The 22,302-nt window shown below is 39.6% G+C and overlaps 1 protein-coding gene across 2 annotated transcripts in view; it reads right to left on the bottom strand.

Moving 5' to 3' along the window:
- Positions 1–22,302, bottom strand: part of LOC122554984 (polycomb protein SCMH1) — a 114,325-nt gene that overhangs the window by 24,011 nt on the left and 68,012 nt on the right. For both annotated transcript variants that reach the window (XM_043700486.2, XM_043700485.2), the window contains exons 8-10: positions 3,594–3,841; positions 2,932–3,067; positions 384–587 (exon numbers count right to left, since the gene is read on the bottom strand). In XM_043700486.2, the coding sequence (XP_043556421.1) occupies positions 384–587; positions 2,932–3,067; positions 3,594–3,841 (588 nt within the window). The remainder of the gene's footprint in view (positions 1–383; positions 588–2,931; positions 3,068–3,593; positions 3,842–22,302) is intronic.

Raw genomic sequence — 22,302 nt, forward strand, 5'->3', positions numbered from 1 at the left:
AACCTCACTTGAAGGTGCTGTGGACAGAATTTCAATCAATGCCTTGAAAGCACAATTAGATGATTAATTGAAAAGCTACAATTTGCAAGGCTGTAGAGAAAACACAGAAAAGCAGGATCAAGGAGAACTGCTCTTAGAGAGTTGTTATGGGCATGATGGGCCAAATAGCCCCAGCCGATGCTATAAACATTCTCTGAACCTATATGAAATGCCTCTAAACGGTCAAAATACATATTGAGCTCATGACAGGCACAATATAAATTTTTTTTTGATCAGTGTAAATTTGTCAGTTTTTCATATTCATCTTTATCATACAGATAAAATATATCAAATCTGAACAAACTGAATAATAAATCTTTACAAACATTTCTAATTAAATGTACCTGTTATTGCCTCTCCACCATGATGACCGGACTTAAGAAATGAGAAGACTGTTTTAGCCTGGTAGGCACAATCAACACAACCTTGTACAGCCTGTTGCAGCACTGTTGGTACAGGACCAGGTCCAAAATGATCTGGAAGCTGTTGAATGTTTTTTTTATTGAGATGTGGTCCGCAGTTTCCATGTTTGTTAACGTACACACAAACTGTAATAAAACAGCCACTATTAAACATTAATATTTCAGCTTAACCTAGCCAATGAATTTAATAATTAGTAACCAACAAATTAATAGCTCATGGCTTAACTTTTTTATCCTGAATTTTTCACTTGGGTGACTTCTGTGCTTACCAAGTAAATTTAATGATGTTTTTGCAATTTTTTACCAAATTGCAAGTTAATCTTGTCTAGAAATTTAACAATCACACAGAGTCACACAGACCCTTCAGTCCAATCAGTTCATGCCAAACATAAGCCCAAACTAAACTAGTTCCATCTGCCTGCTCCTGGCCCATATCCCTCCAAACCTTTCTTATTCAGGTATCTATCCAAATGTCTTTTAAATGTTGTAATTGTATCCACATGCACCACTTTTGCAGCCCACATACGAACTACCGATTGTGTAAAAGATTTGCCTCATCTTTTTAAAATCTCTCTCCTCACTTGAAAAATGTGCCACGAGTCATGAAATTCCCCAACCTAGGGGGAAGATAATGATCATTATGTGGATAAACCAACTGTAGTTGATAAATATATAAGCCATGATAAGGATAAACTACATAAACATGCTTTGTATCTCACCTTACCCAGAAGCAGCAATTACTTAGTAATGTGGTTTATAAGATGTTGAAGTTTTCATGTTGAGAAGTGAATTATTGGTCTAACTCAATGCCTTGGAAAAACAAATGTGGTTACATGTTTGTAAAATGTTTAGAATTTTTGTTCAAGGAAACTTCTTGAAATGCTATGCAGAATTGTGACCTTCAGAATCTTTTGCAAGAGCTTTTAAGAACAGGGTAATCCTGGTCACAGGATCTGTGTACTGAAATGTAAAGGAATTATGACAGCAGCCTAAACCAAAGACTGGGATATGCCCCAAGAGGGTAGACTAACAAAAGGATTTTTAAAAAAAAGTGCTTCAAGACACTGGCAGACACTGATAAATGAACAAAGATTGTCAACTGAACACTTGGGAGACATGGTGCCACAGGTATGCAGGAGATAAATACTAAAGTAATGTAAAGCTATATACTGCTGCCAGTGTTATGTATCACAGTTTAACGCACTGGTTAAAACTATTGCCATTCAATCATTGTTTGCACGTATGTGCAGTGCTTGATTAGTTAAACAAGTCTGAAATGTAACAAACAAGTTAAGAATGGCATTAACCAAACCAGAAATTTCTGGAAATACTCATTATTTTGGTTCCTTAAAATAAGATTGTCAACTTCATGTTGAATTAAGGAGAGTTCTTTGACATGGCAAATCAACTCATTAGGAGTGAGAAATAATCATTTCAAATGACGTCCTTAAACCTAATATTAAAGGGACAAGTTCTTGCAACCCATCAGATTGGCATAAATTCAAATCGGAGTTTCAAGTGGAAGAATAGTATGTTATTCATCATTGCATCAAATTCCTTAAATTGCAACCTTGAAGCATTAACTGTGCAAGTAATTTGTTTAGTTGGTTACATTTAATCACATTCAGTCACAAGTTTTAAATCGCATTACTCCAGTACACTGCAAAATGAAACAAACTACAAATAGGATACAGAAGTTAGATTACTGTAAAACTTGAAATCACTTTCACTATACAAAGATACCATGCATAGGACATATTTTCAAAGTGGAGGAAAAATGATGGATCAATGTACAAATCTGTTCTTCACAAGAGTCAAAGTGAGCTATTAGACATCTGATCGGATTACGTATCAAATTTAAATGAAATTAATTAATCGTTGAAAAATTGCAACTATTATTCTGTATACTTTATGAATATCCAAGCATTAAACTTTCAATAAAGTAATACTTGGGATTCATCTGGCTCCAATATTTTCTTGGAAATCTCAAAATTATTATAGAAAAATCAAACCAAATTGAAACAATTTTCTAACTCTGGTTATTTGGGGGTCAAGCAAGTTAGCTTAATTTCAGTTATTAAACACTAAGTTAGCAGACATCAAGTCACATGTTATTATGCACCATTGAACTTATGAAATTCAACTTATGAACTTATAAATTTAATGTTAATTCAAAACAGTAAGTAGTTTTTTTTTCACTTCATAATAATCAGGCATCAAATTTTCTCAGTATACTTAATGATTTGATCCTCTCAGGATATGTGCCCCAATTCCAAACAGCAAAAGCAAAGTTGATCAATAATGTTCAGAATATGTTCATCATTCATATAAGAGGGATAAAGAGTGCTAAATTGTGGCTTTCAGTTGACTGCACATATCCACAACCATACCATATCCTAATTGTCAACTTGGAAACAGCTTTTTAAAATTCATTATTGAATATTAGTTTGAGATGACTAGTGACATTTACCTGTAGACATTACAGATGGAGTTGTATTGTGAATACTAGCAGCATCTTGAGTTGCAAGTGCACTGTCAATGTCAGGTTCAGGGGTTGTTGTGGTAGGAGATGGAGGATGTGGACTCTGTGTGCTTCGTGACTTCCTCTGAAACGTTACAAAAAAGGTTGAAAATTCCCACTAACTATGCATAAAGTATTGCAACATAATTTATTTTGTTGATACTTCAATAATGCTGACTGTCTCCACAGTTTAACCAAACATTTGATATTTGAAAATGTGACTAAGAATCAAATTGAGAAATTTTACTCTTCTTGTTTCACTTACAACCATTAATGACTTGCAAAATTTTGTTGAGTATTGCAAATACATCAAGTCACTAAATAGATTTCAGTACAGATTCCACGAAAGATTTTAAAAATAAATTTCTGGAGTAATTTTGTTATATCACTGAGAAATAACCACAAATAAATAAATAAATATACATTCACCTCTATTAAACAGCAAAAATATCATTTTTTAAGAGAGATATTATGATTCAAGATATTGTACCTGCCAAAACACAAATGAAACTCAGTAATGTTTGTCTATTACAATTCATAAAACAAAATCAAAGTGCTGAACACTCTATTAGAAACATTTCAATTGTGTAACTGGACCTGTATGAACAAACCTTGACTCCTGGCTTTGCCCCTCTTTTCACTGTTTTGGATGGATCAGAGATGGAATCAGATTGAAGTGCTGAATTGGTAGGTGATGGTGCACTCTTTTTCGAAGTAGATTGTCCCGGTCGTTTGCCTCGTATGCTTTTACGATTTTTCTGATTTGTTACGTCATCAGATTTCTGTGGTGACTGCATTGTACGTTTAGGCAATCTGGAAGGAGTTGATGGAGTAGCAGGAATACTCTTTGGAATTGACACTAAGATTAAGGAGAATATTTTAAAAATGCTTTATTAAATTCAACAATACGGATGTACAATCAATGTTTCTCCTTCAAAACAAACCAAATCATCTACCATATTGCCTGGTAAGATTATCCTTGTCTCTATGTACTCTTGTGGAAATTATAAGTTAAACCATCACTGACAGCCTAAGTTCAATTGCAGTACTCCCACCTACCTGTCAACAGACACTGTTTCATACTACATTGCATGACTTAAGAACTAACTGGTGACAGGAATATTGAGAGCGCTGCAATGCTGGAACATCTTAGAACAAAATCTCCAACTAAGGTTCATCCTTCTCTCAGGTGAAAGGAGAAAAAAAAACTTATATCGGGGAGCATTCCCAGTGTCCTGGGCAAATTTTAGAAACACTCAAATATGTTCATTAAAAAATGAAGAAGGTATTAAGTCAGGATGTAAATAAGGTTTGCTCAATCCAACTGAAATTAAATTTGTGTCTATTAATCAGCTGTCCAGTTTGCTTGTTAATCAAAGCTTAGACATATGACTGCCACCACAAACTGATAAAAAACCACCGAGTTAAAAGGTAACATTGAAGTTAGAACTAGAATTGGCATCACATTTACTGCTTTCTAAAAACCTACTTAATCATTTGTGGAAACTTAGAAACTAAAGAGGTGGCCAGACCCCAAAATGATGAGTTCCACAAGCAGAATAATTGAAGGAAATAATATACTTTAACAACAAACATACACAACTACAGGTATTAAGAAATAACACAATACTGAAAGGAGCTTTTGAAATGAGCCATCATATACAGGGCCTCACCCAATTATCCATACACGACAGATGAATTGAGCATTTACATAAAACTTTAGAGATTGGAAATATTTAATTAAAATTGAGGTTCTTAAAGAAGTTAGGAAAATTTCAACCTTGACCCGAATTATTATTTGAAAGGTTGCAGCCTTACAAGTTTTGCCCAGTTATGCACACAGTGGAGGAATAATAAGTTAACTTAGCAATACAGATGCCATGAAAATTAAAATTGATACCAATCCAGTATGCTCTCAATCCCACAACTAATGATTGATCATTGCCTTGGAAAATCTGTTACCACGCTGATCTGATAACCTGTAAATGTTGGCATGACCCAAAATAAAAGTTTTGAATATATTTGATATTAGCTGTTATATAATACATCAATAACTTTTACCATTTACCATGTGCAATTACCCTTGTTGTAATTGGAATAGGCAATATATTTGTCTGCCTGGAAGTTCAGGGAATGCAATTGGGTCAGCAATTTAAAAAAATCAACTGTCCATAATTGAAAAGAGTTATATTGTAGGAATAGTAATTTGTGTAGCTATTATCCAGATAAAAAGTTAAAAAGCTGACATGAATTAACTCAAGCCAATCCACTTTCCTGCTCATTTGCGAATGGCTACAAAATTGGCAAAAGAGATTTGACGTTGCAGAACTGTTGCCAGGGTCGCGTCAGAAGCAATAAGCCTGACCTCAGGGGTATGAGTCAGGACTTCAATTTATTTGCACAGACTCCACGTGGAGTAGTCAAAGGGAACTCAAGCTGCTCAGGAATGGGAGAATTTTAAAGCTCTGCAGCTCACCATGATAGTAGTACAGAGAGATGTTAAAAAAAATGGATAAAATTGTTTAAAAGACTGTTGTAAAACATGCAGAGGAAATTTGAAGATAAGCATACCCAAAATCAAGCAGACCATTAATAAGAAGACAACTTGCAGAAATTACAAATCTGGTTGCTCCAAAGGAGACTGAATGTGACCATCTTGAACCTTTATCACTCAAAGCTGAACATCAATGTCTCTCACCATTGAAGATACATCTTCTGAGATGCTCTCCAAATTGACAAATCTATCAGTAATAATATATTTGCTGCATTATCATGGACAATGAAAAATGTAAATAGTGAATCCATGTAACCATCAAGAGATACACAAAATTGAAGGGAAGTTCCCACTTTTTGCTGCCCAATTATCAGTAAGCATGCCTCAACATCTTTGCAGCACCATCTTGCTCACTCCTCCCATCCTTCCCCATCTCCCCTCTGTACCTCCCCATCTCCTCTCCGTTCCTCCCCATCACAGGATCTTCCCTTCCAGTCTCCCCCGTTCTCCATCCCAGTCTCCCCTCCTTGGCCCCTTTCCCTCTTTTCCCACACCCTCCCCTCTCTTTTCCCAATCCCCTCAACCTCCATCATCCTTCCCCACATTTCCAGCTCAATTGAGTATCAGGAGTGGTTTGAAATATGACGACACATTAACATCACAAAAGACAAGGAGGTTATCATTGTTCCCATATGCAGTAACATACTTTTGAAAAATTACATTAGACACAGTATTCTTGCAACTTACCTTTAGAAGGTATTCTTTCCTGATATCACTAACATATCTGCAATTTCCCACTCTATAAGGTCTTCTCAAGATTGAGTGGCTTTTTGATGACCTTAGTATTTCAAAATCTGTTTTGTCACACATTACACAAGAAACAGCTTGGGTACATACACCCTTGGGCACTTGTACCATGAGGTAAAGGAAAGAGCACTAAATATAGCCCAAGTGAACAGTCAGTAGTGGAAATGACAGAGGACCAATATACCAATCCACAGTGCCAACCCCAGACATTTCACAATTATATGATAGCCCAGCATGTTTTTGGTCGAACAAGTTTGTTGTATTGACATCAAGGTTGCAGATTGTGACACTGCAACCCCCATCATTATGGTAGCAATAAATAAGATTTGCTGTACATTGAGTACCAAGGTACCCCTGAAGTTCAGGTCTCATACTAGACAATTTATCTTAGTACAGCAATCCAGCTAGTATGATTTAGAATCTCATTTAGAAACTTCTTGGTATCCGAACGGACAGGTTGAGAGTTAAGCTTGAACTCACTTTCATGATGTATTTCACACATCTCTGTGGTGTCTGATTATATATGTCCTTACACAGAAACCTGCTCATCCTGCAAGAATCCACAACAGCTCAGGTAAAGGAGGAGAAAGGCGGCGAAGCAGGAGAAGGAATAAATGAAGCAACAAGACACTTGTCCAAACGCAAAGCTCCAGATATTGCAGAGCCATTCTATGCTCTTCTATTAAAAAGTACACATGGACTTTAACCAGGAAGCTTCTGCTTAAAAAAAATCCTGCAACCAAAAACTTCTTCCACAGAGATAATAAATGCAGAACAAAAGACAGCATCTCCAACAAAAGAGCGCTCCCAAAGTACTGTGTTCAACTATCAGCCTAGGTTATGCACGTTTATCCATAAACACAATTTAGACCCACACCCTCTATTGTACAGGAAGTATTGTTACCAGATGCCGAATGACACCTTGAACTCATGGAGCACTTCCATTCAGTGGAAGTTATTTTCAGGCAATGCATCCATTCCACAGGGAAGTGATGCCTCTTGCACACGACATCTGCCAGATGAATTGGTGAGCAGTAAATTGGTTAACGTGGTATGTATAATTGTGGTAATTCAGAACATCTAGCTGTATAAATTAATACATTGGTGAGCCCTCCTGTTGCTGAATTTATCTGTAGGTCATCATGGAAGAGGTGGCTTAGCAGTTTTAATTGTGAAAAGGTTCAGAAAACAAATAACTAGTCGTAATTTTTGAATACAAATTCCAGGATTTGGTCTGATGGTGTTATCCCACCCAGTTTTCTTACACTATGTGCAACTAAGCAATACATTTAGTCACCAATCACTTTCTTGTACTTGAATTAGCTGGTTTCAATCAGGGTTTCAGGAAGCGATTTCTATTAGGGAACTCCAGTATTATATGACATGATTGGAGTCAAGGAGCCTCACAAATGAGATACCCGCTGCTTGCAACTGGTTTCAGTGAAAAGATTGTTTGAGTTATACTGCTCATATCTATCATTTATCTTTAATAACATGGATTTCTTTCCCCGTTTGAAGTATCTTTAAAAGATAAATTGATCAAAAATACACAGATCTAATTTGTAAAAGGGTTGATTTGATAGAGGCATTTCAAAATCATGAAGGGTCTGGACTGCCTAGATAGGGAGAAACAATTACCGCTTATAAAATGATTGAAACCCTGATGGCACAGCTGTAAAGTATTTTGCAGAAGAAGCAAACGTGAGGTGAGAATAAACGTTTACGCACAGTGAGTGGTCCAGGTTGGAATGCACTGACTCCAAGTGTGATGGTGAGATTCATTCGAGGCACTCATGAGAACATTAGATGATTTAAACAGAAACAATATGAGGGGGTGAGGGGGTAATGGGAAAAAAATAAAGCTAACGTTAAAATGCTCAGAGAGCCAGTGCAGGTCAAATCGCTACCTTGTACACTGTAACAAGTTCAGTGAAAAAAAATTCAGCTCAGTGCACCGTTAAGCTAATGCTTATCACTAAGGAGGGTTGGGAGAACTGTTTGTTTTATGTCCTGATGGAAAGTAAACAACTCACAGCTTAAACTGAGCAATTGCCTTCAAATGATAAGTTTGAGCAAGGGTAGCTTGACCCAAAATGTTAACTTTGGTTTCGCTCCACAGATGATGCCTGACCAGCTGAGCTTTTCCAGCAATTTCTATTTTTGTCTGTCTCCAAACGAGGCCTATATACGTTGGAAATGGGAGAAGAATATTAAACAAAGCAATTTTCTCAATTTAAATAAACAATTTTGCTATAATAGAGTTTATTTACAAATCACAAGTTGTAGATGATTCCTTAAACTACCGTTAAAGGATATTATTTAACTTTTTAAAAGTAATGCTGTAGTATTAAAAACACTTTGAAAGGACTATGGTCTTGGCAACTAATAATGGCAGGGTATTTTCTTATTTTCACACATGTAAAAGATCGAATTATTATTTAAGAATTGAATTGTGGGGCAGCTGGTCACTCTTGGGTATTAAATGACATGCATGGAACATCACTGATTTCAAACACAATATTTTCAGACAGATTTATTGCTCCTATTCAAACCAAAGTCTAAAAATACTGTATCAATAGATTTATATTTAAAAAGATAATTAAACTAAAAGTAGAACATTTGTTTGCAGTTCACTCTAACCCGATGTCAAGAGTCTAATTTTTTATCAAAGCTACACTATTCTCACAAGAAAACATGATTAAAATTGAAGTCATGCTGTGGCAATCTGACAGCTTATTAAACTTCAACAAAATAACTGAGTCTTTTATTTAGAACAAAGAGCAATATTCACATTGAAGGAGCAACCTTATAAGCCTTTTAGCCCATTACATTTCAAATAATATCAAAGACCTGAATGCAAAGAAAATTTTTATAAAATAGTAAGTTATAGTTTGAGAAGTTTTTGACCAAAATTTGCAGCAAAGTTAAGCTATCACTATAAAACATTGCACAATACAGCCCTCAAACAAAGACTGCAACATTCTTAATATAATGATTAACTGGAACATAGTATTTATTTCAAGTTTATATTCTGCAACACTTGGTCTAAACCTGTTGACATTTGACTTTAGTTTTTTTTAAAAAAGATTGACTTTTTTTTGAACAAAAGGACATAGTCTACAGCCTTCATTTGGATTGATACACTCTTGCCACACAAAAGGTATACAGGCAAACAATAAAGGCCTACATCTCTGATCAATTTAGCAGTAATGTTACTTTTTCTAAAAAAAGGATTTCATGCTCTTGCATTGCTCACCGTGATTTGGATTTTAATTCTTCTTAAGACTTAGTTTAGTAGCCTTGAATTCTCTTTCTGGATTTCCTCCGTCGACTGCACTTTTTTCTGCCTGCTAACCCATCAACAAAGCGCATGCTGACTTAAGCTCTACAAGCAAACGGCATGTCTAGGATATTTGCATTTGTTTGGTTGGTTAGGGGACAGGGGGTGGTGGTGGGGGGGGGGGGGGGTGAAGAGAAGAGAGGGAACTTGGGTTTTAAAGTAATATGTATATTGTGTGCAGGGCATAGTGACAGTGCTCATCAGTCACCTGCTCCCACTATCTCCACCCCCAATTTTGCAAAAGGCCATAAGGTTAAAATGGGTCACAGATCCACAAAAGGCAGAAAACTAAATTGGTCATTTGCATCTGTAGACAAAAGTGTCTATTCTGAAACATATGCGATGAAACCAAACCAAAAAGACATGGATCAGATTCTTGTAGAAATAGATTTTGACAGTCAACTGGCTTAAGATTTTTTTGGAAATTTGGTAAATTGATAAGTACTGTGTTATCTGATTGAGTGAGTTAGCAGACAGGGGAACAGGTAAAATAGACATTTAGTCTTGCACTCAAATCACTAACTACTATGTTTAGAATTACGCAGCGAGGTCAACTGTCAAAGGCAATATTCAAATAATGCAACAGCAATGGTATTTCTCAAATATAAACCACAATGATCAAAATAGCTAGAGCCTGAACAGGTATGGAATCAGCCAAATAATGGCAAGTTCAAGTTTAAGAGCACTGTTTCTTTTACTGTTTACTTAATTGATGATGGGCTCTCCCCAAATTTCATAAATATTAAATAAAGCAATTTTCTCAATATACAAACTATTTTGGCAAAATAGCGAGTTATTTATAAATCAGGGTAGGTTGCAGATGATTCCTTAAACTGTCTTTAATAATAGAGATGTGACTATTTAGTCGACTAACACAAATCCTAATTCATTTTCTTCAACAATTTCAAATGGCCTTCATAAAATCTGAACAGTACCTTGATGTAATTGCTTTTATGAGAAAAACTGATTATCTAGAATACATTTAGTTAGCAAATAAAAGTATGGCTAAGGGAAAGGGTTAATAATCTACTGGATAGAAAATGAGTACAAAATGACTGCAATGCTCATTACTACAAAATGGTTATTTTTTTAAAAACACAAGGTTTGTTTTAATCCTTTTTGGCAGAGAGAAAAAAATGAATCCTATGCATATGCTAACACCCTTTTTTTGATTCAGAGGCCAAGGTCCCCTGAAAAAATAATCTTGTTATCAGAGAAGGTCCTATGTTCATTGTAGGCACTGCACTCTGCCTTTTTGTCACCATCAGATTATCACCTAAGAACAAAGAGTCTCTGTCCTATTGGCTTAAATGAAAATGTCACATCTCTCCTCCTTTTCTCATTCAAAAGATTTAAAGGGATTTAAAGGTAGCCATATTGTGTGCTGAATAGCATTTTAGAATGCAATTTGATGAAACAGGATGTGGTCTGCATAGAAGAATCTATCATTCTGTATTTGCAAGTTCTGAGTTAACATTTCATAAATTCCCTCTCTCAAGCTGCTCACAATGAAATTGTACTCAGTTGTCAATTCCAGATAAGCACAATTTAAGCAGAGATTCCAAAAAACTTTTTTTTAAAAACAATCTCTGTATATTTATTTCCTAAAAAATTCAAGCTCAAATACGTAAACCCGAGGTACCTGATGTCCTCTTTGAACAAAAAGAAAATTTTAACAATAAGATCAACATACTGAAATATACTAGAGTAATAGTTGATCTCATGTAAAAACGGTCGACGGTGCCCTCCACCGCATCTCCTCCACTTCCCGCTCCTCCGCCCTTGAGCCCCGCCCCTCCAACCGCCACCAGGACAGAACCCCACTGGTCCTCACCTACCACCCCACCAATCTCCATGTACAGCGCATCATCCGCCGTCACTTCCGCCACCTCCAAACAGACCCCAGCACCAAGGATATATTTCCCTCCCCTCCCCTATCAGCTTTCCGTAGAGACCACTCCCTCCGCGACTCCCTTGTCAGATCCACACCCCCCACCGACCCAACCTCCACTCCCGGCACCTTCCCTTGAAACCGCAGGAGGTGCAACACTTGCGCCCACACCTCCCCCCTCACTTCTCTCCAAGGCCCCAAAGGAAACTTTCATATCCGCCACAGATTCACCTGCACCTCCACCCACATCATCTACTGCATCCGCTGCAGCCGGTGTGGCCTCCTCTATATTGGGGAAACAGGCCGCCTACTTGCGGAGCGATTCAGAGAGCACCTCTGGGCCACCCGGACGAACCAACCCAACCAACCTGTAGCACAGCATTTCAACTCCCCCTCCCACTCCACCGAGGATATGCAGGTCATTGGACTCATCCACCGCCAAACCACAACAACCCGACGGTCGGAGGAGGAGCGTCTTATCTTCCGACTGGGAACCCTCCAACCGCAGGGGATGAACTTGGACTTCACCAGTTTCTTCATCCCCCCTCCCCCCACCTTGTCTCAGCCGGATCCCTCCAGCCCGGCACCGCCTTCCTGACCTGCAGTCTTCTTCTTGACCTCTCCGCCTCCATCCTACTCCGACCTATCACCCTCACCTTGACCTCTTTCCACCTATCACATTTCCAACGCCCCTCCTCCAAGTCCCTCCTCCCTACCTTTTATCTTCTCCGCTGAACACTCTCTGCTCATTCCTGAAGAAGGGCCTGTGCCCGAAACGTCGAATCTCCTGCTCCCTGGATGCTGCCTGACCTGCTGTGCTGTTCCAGCAATAAAGTTTCAACTTTGATCTCCAGCATCTGCAGACCTCACTTTCTCCTCATGTAAAAGTCCACCCTCTATTATTGGCCACACAATCTGGAATTTGCTACATATCTCATGCAAAAGTTGACCCTACTTCTTCACAGGTAACAGATTAACGTTTATCAGTCAGTGTGTCAGCTGTCATGCCCCCCCTCCAGCTTTCCAGTCTGCTGGTTGTTCTGCTTCAATCCTGGTCTTCCAGTCCAATGGCTGTTGCATTCCACTCCAGGTTTTCAGAACTACCACAAATTGTTTGTTTTTTTATTCTTCAGCGGTCAATTGGGCTTCTGCTAAAGATACAATATGAATTTTGACAGGTATGAATTTAAGCCCCTCAATAGTAGTATCCACGTAATAGTCGACCACATAAATTTAACCTTAAAAAGTAGTCAAAACAAAATTCAACTATTACATGAGTATATATGGCAATGGAAAGGAATTATCACTCATTGTATACAATGAGTTACTGAAGACTCAACAGCAGAAAGTGAAAAGATCACTAATTATTGTTTGCATATTTATGGAAATGCTCAAACTAATACTTCACCATTAGTTATTTTGTTATTCATAACGGAAGTATGCTACATGATAGAAAGAGTCAAGGAAGTTAGTTTAGATTGGGGATCTCAACCTGGGATCTGCACAGAACCCCTAAAGAGTTGCAAGGATTTCACAACCTAGCCTCCAGATCAGTTAATTCCTCACTAACTGTTGACTGACAAACATCATGGTCAGCAGAATACCAGTCATGTCATCCATTCAACCTCTTCCTTCTTATGAGCCCTAATTCACAAAGTGTACTGTTATATTTTTAATATTTATTTTTCACATATCCAAGAATGAAGTGCTACCTTTAACAATGCATGGTTCAATTTTCATTATCTCCCAAATGCTCCTCTCCCTGCCCTCACCTGTCAGCCCCTCCCACCTCTGGCCTTGTTCTTGGAGCTGATTATTCTGGCTGAATTAATAGTGTGCATGGGGTACAGCATTTAGAGATTGGAGTTTCTTACTTAGGGAAACAGCAAGTGTACACAGCAAATGTACACAGCATTTTTCTTCTGTAGCACAGAAGGTGCTGGATCTATTAGGTACAGGGTAATAACACATGGACCTTCAGTGGCAACAAAAGCAAAGTATTAAGCCTGAATAAACCGATCAAAGATGCTGCCACTGCATCAGATCAATTCAGTACCAGCAACATGTTTCATGTCCAATGATACATAAAGAATTGATGTTCAGTTCAAAAACTAAATGTTTTTAAAGATAACTTGTTTACAAGGAATCCATGGAATTTTAAATAAAACACTCCTATATTCTAAAAAGTCCTTTTGTAAATGCTCATATATTGCACCATGACGAGATCCTTGTGGCACTTTCCAGCAGAGAAATCTTTATAGTTGAAGCACTAACACCAAAGTAAAATCAGGAAGACAATTTAGGTGACAATTAAAGTATTCAGCAGTCGACCACAACATAATGGTCGTGTCGCAAGACATAACCCAAATACTCAAGATGACATGTTGGACATGTTTTTGAATCTCACCACGACAGCTGGTGAAAATTTACTTCAAGTAACAAACATAGAACATGAAGGCAGTATTAGTAATATTGACCATAAAAACTTATTGGCTATAAAGTACCTGTTAGAGAAGCATAGTTTACCCTCCTTACTCAATCATGGCTCCAGACTCTCAACGATATGGTTGATTTTTAACCTGCAGGAATGGCCTAGCAAGCTACAAAATTTAAAAGGCAACTAGGGATAGTCTACACATATTGGTTATGCCAGAGTTATGCCACATTCACAAAATAATAGAAAGTAAAAAAGATCTTATAATACAACCACTGTGTCACATGGTACAAGTTGTTCATTCCACTTCAAAGTAAAATGTTATGTTTTGAAAACACATTTATGGAGCCTTCTCATTTAATTTTTCCATCTCTTTCAGGTTGACTGTTATAACTTGATTCCTGACTTTGATAACATGATTACTACCATAATTTGGGCCAGCATTTAGATCCTTACAAAACATTCTTAGCAAAAAAAACCCTAGAAACTTCAAAAACAAGGCACTGCATCTTTCAAGGTACTAAAGGTGAATTACACACCATACAATTTGACATGTTTCAGCAAATCGTACATGTTTTTACATACACAATTCACCATGAATTTTCTACTTGTTGCAAGTTTCAAGCTTCATCAGTTGTGCTTAACAGTGGTGACTACAAGCACAGCTTGCAACACAAAAATCCATTAACACCAGAACACAATGTCATGGGAATTAATAATTTTTGATCTCGCAATAATCTTTAAAATATTCTTTCATCAGTGCCACTGGTGGGTCAGCAATTCTTACACATCCCTAATTGGACTGAAGAGGTGGTCAGCTACTTTCTTCAATTTGTGCAATTGACAAGTTTAAGTGCTGTTAAGAATTAAGTTGCAGGATTTTGACCCAGCAACATCTTAAAACTTGGAGGGGGCTTCTACGTGGCAGAGGTCATGGGTTGAAAGGTGCTTTTAAGGGAGGTTTGGCAAGACACTGCAGTGCTTCTTACAGATGACAAACACTGAAGTCACCGTGCAGTGACAGAAGTGGATCTTTAACATGGTGGATGGGGCATTGAACAAGTGGGCTGCATTTTCCTGACTCTGTTTAGCTTCATGTTGTTGCCTCGATGTCAAGGGCAGTTATCTCAAGTTCATCACTTCTGTCCACATTTGGATTAAGGCTGTAATGAAGTTGGAAGCCAAATGTTCTGACAGAAACCAAAACTGAAAATTGTTGAGTGGGTTATTACAGTTTAAGTGCCACTTGATTATATTGTCAATGACATTGTCCATCATGAGAATAGACCAGTGGGTGGTAATTATCTCGGACTGATTGGACCTGCTCTGTGAAAAGGGCTAGTTTCCTGTTGTAAACATGAGAGTACATGACACACAATCAAAGACACTTCAACCAACAAATACTAACAATCATTACTTTTTTAAAAAAAGTGATGATTTTAACTTTTAAAAATTATTACAGGAAATTCTGAAGATCAAAGGATTTGAAAAAAAACAAATCATGCTCAATGCAAAGTTAGTTTTAGATGTTGTGAACTAGCTCAAAAAGCTAGAAGCTGGTCATGCACACAGATCAATCACTATTCTGATTTATTGTCCGTTTCTGATATTTGGGACTTTCAAGAGAGCTCTAAAATGTAAAGGTTTAATTACATAATAGGCACATCTCAAAATTTTTAAGTGTTTAAAATTTAACAAGTACCCGAGTTCTGTACACCGATACAGCTAGTAAATCATTCTGTTCAGTTTCTCTTCAATGAAATATTCATTAATTTACAATTAGTTACTCACAGGTAAGGGACAAAACACTGGCTTGTTTCAGATAAACCTATTCAAATTACACAAGTGGGAAGTAAACTGGTAAATTTTGAAATATAATAAGCATGCTTATAACGGAATATTTCAAATTTATAGCTTAACATGCTTTCCAATTGTTCTAGTTTATGGAACATTTACATCTGATAATATGCAAATGAACTCCAGCAGGAACATGAGCAAAAAACTTGTTAAAACTAGCTCAATTGTGAGACCAAATTTGTACCAAGACTGCTAATTATAGCCAATGTTGAAATATTGGGCCTCATGATTAACAGTGCACGAACACTACTTTTTTCTGGAAAACAAATTCAATATATTTCCTAAGACTAAAAGATGTCAGAGCAAAACAGGCTACTCCACCCATTGAGTCAACTCCATGATTCAATGAGATCTGGTTGACCTGATGGAAGTCCTCCACCTAAGCCCCACTTTTCTGCCTTATCATCACAACCCTGGATTCCCTTACCGATTAACAAACTAGCTCAACGTTTAACATGCCTAACAATCCAGCATCTAAAGCCCTCTGTGATATAAAATAAAATTCCTCAGACTCTGAATCCCTCTGCAAATTGAAATTTCTTAGGCCCGTTTTATATGGGTAGCCCCTTAATCTGAGAACATGTCCTCTATTCCTATGCTCACCCACAAATGAGGAAAGAAATTCTCTACCTACTGTCAAGCCCTCAAGAATCTTCAGTTTCAATAAATTTGCCTCACTTTCTTCTAAACTCCCATGTATATGGGCACAACGTGGGCAACCTCATAAGAAAATTCCTCCATGCGCAGGTTCAACATAGTAAAGCTCGTCTGGACTTCCACCAGACATGGTGTTTCCCTTGTTAAAGGAACTGAAATGACTCTCACTATTCTTGGGGTGATGTGACTCATGCCTTAATTTGTAGAGCAATAATTCATTATTTTCGTTCTCCATTCTCTTTGAAATAAAGGTCATCATACATTTGCCTTCCTTATTACCTGTTAAACTTGGATACTAACTTTTTACGATTCATGCACAAAGAATTCAAATCCCTCTGCACTGCAGATTTCTACAGTCACTCCCCATACAAATTATAGAAATGGTATTCAGAACCAAAAACAGAGTGCGGCAAAGGAACAGTAGGTTTGGCAGCATCGGTTGAGAGAAAAACAGTTAGTATTGAGTCCAGTGACCTTTTAGAACTGGACTTGAAATGTTAATTCTCGACAGATGCTGCTAGACTTACTATGTTGCTTCACAATTCTGTTTCACATTTTCAGCATCTACAGTTCTTCGTATTTTTTTTTAGTTTAATTAATATGCAACCCCTCCATTTTTCCTGCCAAGGTTCATAAACTCATACTTACTCACAACACATGCCATCTGCCAAATTTTTGCTGAATCATTTAACATGTCTCTATCCCCCTTGACCATGACCCCACCTCCCACCACCAAACCATCAGCTCCCAGACCATCCATAACCTCATCACCTCAGGGGATTTCCCACCCACCGCCTCCAACCTCAGTCCCACAACCCCGCACCGCCCGTTTCTACCTCCTGCCCAAAATCCACAAACCTGACTGCCCCGGCCGATCCATTGTCTCGGCCTACTCCTGCCCCACCGAACTCATCTCTGCATACCTCGACACGGTCCCGGCCCCCTTAGTCCAAGAACTCCCCACCTACGTTTGGGACACCACCCACGCCCTCCACCTCCTCCATGATTTTCACTTCCCCGGTCCCCAACGCCTTATCATCACCATGGACATCCAGTCCCTGTACACCTCCATCCCCCATCACGAAGGACACAAAGCCCTCCGCTTCTTCCTTTCCCGCCGAACCAACCAGTACCCTTCCACTGACACTCTCCTTCGACTGACTGAACTGGTCCTCACCCTGAACAACGTCTCTTTCCAATGCTCCCACTTCCTCCAAACCAAAAGAGTAGCCATGGGCACCTGCATGGGCCCCAGCTATGCCTGCCTCTTCGTAGGATATGTGGAACAGTCCATCTTCCGCAGCTACACTGACACCACCCCCCACCTTTTCCTCCGCTACATTGCTGACTGTATCAGCGCTGCTTCGTGCTCCCACGAGGAGGTTGAACAGTTCATCCACTTTACTAACACCTTCCACCCTGACCTCAAATTCACCTGGACCGTCTCCGAGTCCTCCCTCCCCTTCCTACACCTTTCCATTTCTATCTCGGGCGACCGAATCAACACGGACATTTACTATAAACCGACCGACTCCCACAGCTACCTAGACTATACCTCCTCCCACCCTGCCCCCTGTAAAAACCCCATCCCATATTCCCAATTCCTTCGTCTCCGCCGCATCTGTTCCCAGGAGGACCAGTTCCAATACCTGTCCAGATGGCCTCCTTCTTCAAAGACCGCAATTTCCCCCCAGACGTGATCGACGATGCCCTCCACCGCATCTCAACTTCCCGCTCCTCCGCCCTTGAGCCCCGCCCCTCCAATTGCCACCAGGACAGAACCCCACTGGTCCTCACCTACCACCCCACCAACTTCCATATACATCGTATCATCCGTCGTCATTTCCGCCACCTCCAAACGGACCCCACCACCAAGGATATATTTCCCTCCCCTCCCCTATCAGCGTTCCGAAAAGACCAGTCCCTCCGTGAGTCCCTCGTCAGGTCCACACCCCCCCACCAACCCAACCTCCACCCCCGGCACCTTCCCCTACAACCGCAAGAAATGCAAAACTTGCACCCACACCTCCCCCCTTACTTCCCTCCAAGGCCCCAAGGGATACTTCCATATCGGCCACAAATTCATCTGCACCGCCACACACATCATTTATTGCATCCGCTGCACCCGATGTGGCCTCCTCTATATTGGGGAGACAGGCCGCCTACTTGCGGAATGTTTCAGAGAACGCCTCTGGGACACCCGCACCAACCAACCAACCCAACCACCCCATGGCTCAACACTTCAACTCCCCCTCCCACTCCACCAAGGACATGCAGGTCCTTGGACTCCTCCATCGCCAGACCATAGCAACACGACGGCTGGAGGAAGAGCACCTCATCTTCCGCCTAGGAACCCTCCAACTACAAGGGATGAACGCAGATTTCTCCAGTTTCCTCATTTCCCCTCCCCCCACCTTGTTTCAGTCAAATCCCTCGAACTCAGCACCGCCTTCCTAACCTGCAATCTTCTTCCTGACCTCTCCGCCCCACCCCCACTCCGGCCTATCACCCTCATCGTGACCTCCTTCCACCTATCACATTTCCAACCCCCCTCCCCCAAGTCCCTCCTCCCTACCTTTTATCTTGGCCTGCTGGACACACTTTTCTCATTCCTGAAGGGCTCATGCCCGAAACATCGATTCTCTTGTTCCTTGGATGTTGCCAGACCTGCTGTGCTTTTCCAGCAACACATTTTCAGCTCTGATCTCCAGCATCTGCAGTCCTCACTTTCTCTTCTATCCCTCAGTAGACTTTCATTCTCACTGCTTGCCATCCCACCTATTTTTGTGTAATCCACAAAGCTGGTCAAAATACATCCACTTCCCTCATCCAAAATTATTAACATATAATGTAAATTAGATAACTTACAGTATGGAAACAGGCCCTTCAGCCCAACAAGTCCACACCAACCCGCCGAAGCGCAACCCAACCAGACCCATTCCCCTACACCTAACACTACGGGCAATTTAGCATGGCCAATTCACCTAAACTGCACATTTTTGGACTGTGGGAGGAAACCGGAGCACCCGGAGAAAACCCACGCAGACACGGGGAGAATGTGCTAACTCCACACAGACGCCTGAGGCGGGAGTTGAACTCGGGTCTCTGGCGCTGTGAGGCAGCAGTGCTAACTGCTGTGCCACCGTACTGTAGTCCCTAATTTCTGTGGTACTCCACTAGCTACAGCTTAACCCACCCTGAAAATGCCCTTTCTCACAACTGTCTATTTTATGATTTAATCAATCCTCTACCCATGCTATCATACAAGCCCTGACACCCTGGCCTTATCTTATTGAGGAGCCTTATGTGTGGTACCTTACTGAATGCTTTCTGGAAATCCAGATATATTACATCTACTGCTTCCCTTTTTATCTATCTGCTTGTTTACCATCTCAAAGAATTTTAATATATTTGTCAGGAATGATTTCCCTGTCACAAAATCATGCTGACTCTGCTTATTATATTATACATTTCTAAATACTTAGCTCTATATCCATTATAATAGACTCTTAATACTTTTCCAATCATAGACATGCTAACTGGCTTCTAGTTATCCTTCTTTGGTCATCTTTTCTTTTAAGTAAGGTGTTACACTGGTAGTTTTCTAATCCGTTGGGACATTTCCAGAATCTGGGGATTATTGGTATTTTACTACCTCTGAATCACCATCTGTTGTGGTCTGCTTTAAAATCCTAGGCTGCATCTCATCAGGTCTAGGGGATTTGTCAGCGTTTAGCCTCATTAGTTTCTCTAGTACTACTTCACTCATGACAGTTATTGTATTTATTTCCTATCTCCATTTTGTCCCTTGATAATTTAGTATTTTTGAAAGGTTATTAGTGTCTTCAACCATAAAAAGTCTTGCAAAGTATTTATTTATCTCCTCCACTGCTACCTCTTTCCCCATGATTTCCCAAGGTTTGCTCTTGAAGAACCCCAAGTCCACTTTGGCCTCTTATTTTCCTTTTCGTTTTAGGGAGGTCTTGGCAAAGTTTCACATAAAAGGTCATGGGGTAAAGTACAAGCTCATGGTAAGAGAGGTAATGTACTGGCATGGTACATCTGCTATATTGATTGACTGAAGTAAAACAGCATGCATAAATGAGTCTTTTCCAGATTGGCAGGATGTAATGAGTTGGGTTCCACAGAGATCTGTATTGGGGTCTCAATTTTTTATAATTCACGTCAATGACCTAGATGTGGGAAACAAAGATATGGCAGCTAAATCTGCAGATGACAAAGCCAGGTAGGAAAGTACACTGTGAAGATAATAGTGTGATATAGACAGGTTGACCAAATGGACAAAAATATGGCAGATGAAGTCCAATGTGATAAATAGTGGTGCTGTTCACACTTATTGGAAGAATTTAAAAAAAAAAAGAGCATTATTAAACGTAATAGAACTGCAAACATTCAAAAATGCAGAGGGATCCAGATGCTCTAATGCATGAGACACAGTTAGTATGCAGGTACAGCAAAAGATCAAGGCTGCTAATGGGATGCTATCTTTCATGAAGAGAGAATGTAAATGTAAAAGAAGAGGCTCTGCATCAGTTGTGTAGGACACCAACTAGAATAGTATGTGTAGTTTTGGTCTCATTATTTAAGGCAGCCATGATGTGGAGGTTCTGGTGTTGGACTGGGATGGACCAAGTTAAAAACCACACATCTGATTATAGTCTAATAGGTTTATTTGGAAGTACTACCTGATGAAGAAGCAGCGCTCCGAAAGCTAGTACTTCCAAATAAACCTATTGAACTATAACCTGGTGTTGTGTGATTTTTATATTTAAGGAAGGATGGAGTAGGTTCAGAGGCAGTTAATCGGGAATGAGCGGGTTATCTTAAAATAACTTGTGGATTATCTTGAGTAGGCTGGGCTTGTTTACATTGAAGTTTAGAAGAGTGACTTGATTCAAGTGTACAAGATTCTGACTATCTTGACAAGGTGGACATGAAAAGATTGATTCACCTTAGGGACAGTGCAGAGCTGATTCAACTCTGATTTAAAATCAGGGATTGCCTTATTTTTGACAGATTAAGAGAATTACTCTGAGAAGATGTGAAATAGGAATTGTGTCTCAGAAGGCAGTGGAGACAGGGTAATTAAATATTTAAGGCAAAGTTAGATTGTTCTTGTTCAAAAACGGAATCAAAGGTTATTGGAGTTGATGGGAACACAGAATTCAGAATACAAACAGCTCAGCCATAATCTTTAGGAAAGGCAGAGTAGGCCAAAAGGGCCAAATACGTTTGCTCTTACCTCACATGTTCCCTCTCCCAACTACATGCATCCGACTCCAAACTCCCAAGCCCGCCTGCACCTTCTTTGATCTCAAAACCCTCTTGCATTTGAACTGTTCAGGCTCTCTTTCTCACCAAAACTCTCTTGCAGCCTCCTTTTCTCATTCCATACCCCTTCACAGCTTTCTTCCCTTTCCCCATCCCTCTGTTCTTACAGCTTTCTTCTCCCATTCCAACCATACATGTAGCCTCCTTCCATCTAGCCCCTTTCAGCCACTTTCCTGACTCTCCTTCTTAGTCTCCTTCACCTCAAACTCAATTTTGTACCTCCTTCCTAGCCCCACCCATTATCATCACCTTCGCCTCAACCCGACCTCTTGCAGTCTTTTCCTTCCTATTATTTTAACAGCCCACTTCCTACACCTGTTCTTTCAGCTTCCTTCTCTTCTCCAGCTATTCTGTCAAAAACCTGGTAACCACATCTTTGCACCTGACCTGAAGTGTTACTCTCAGCCTCCTCCTCCAAACTCCACTCCTTTTGCAGCCCTTTTCACTACCCTCATCATGCAGACTCCCTTCCCACACAACCCTTCTGG

The sequence above is a fragment of the Chiloscyllium plagiosum genome, unplaced genomic scaffold (assembly GCF_037043375.1).
Source record: "Chiloscyllium plagiosum isolate Xiang-an unplaced genomic scaffold, Cpla_swu_hap1 HiC_scaffold_12, whole genome shotgun sequence".
Taxonomy (NCBI): domain Eukaryota; kingdom Metazoa; phylum Chordata; class Chondrichthyes; order Orectolobiformes; family Hemiscylliidae; genus Chiloscyllium; species Chiloscyllium plagiosum.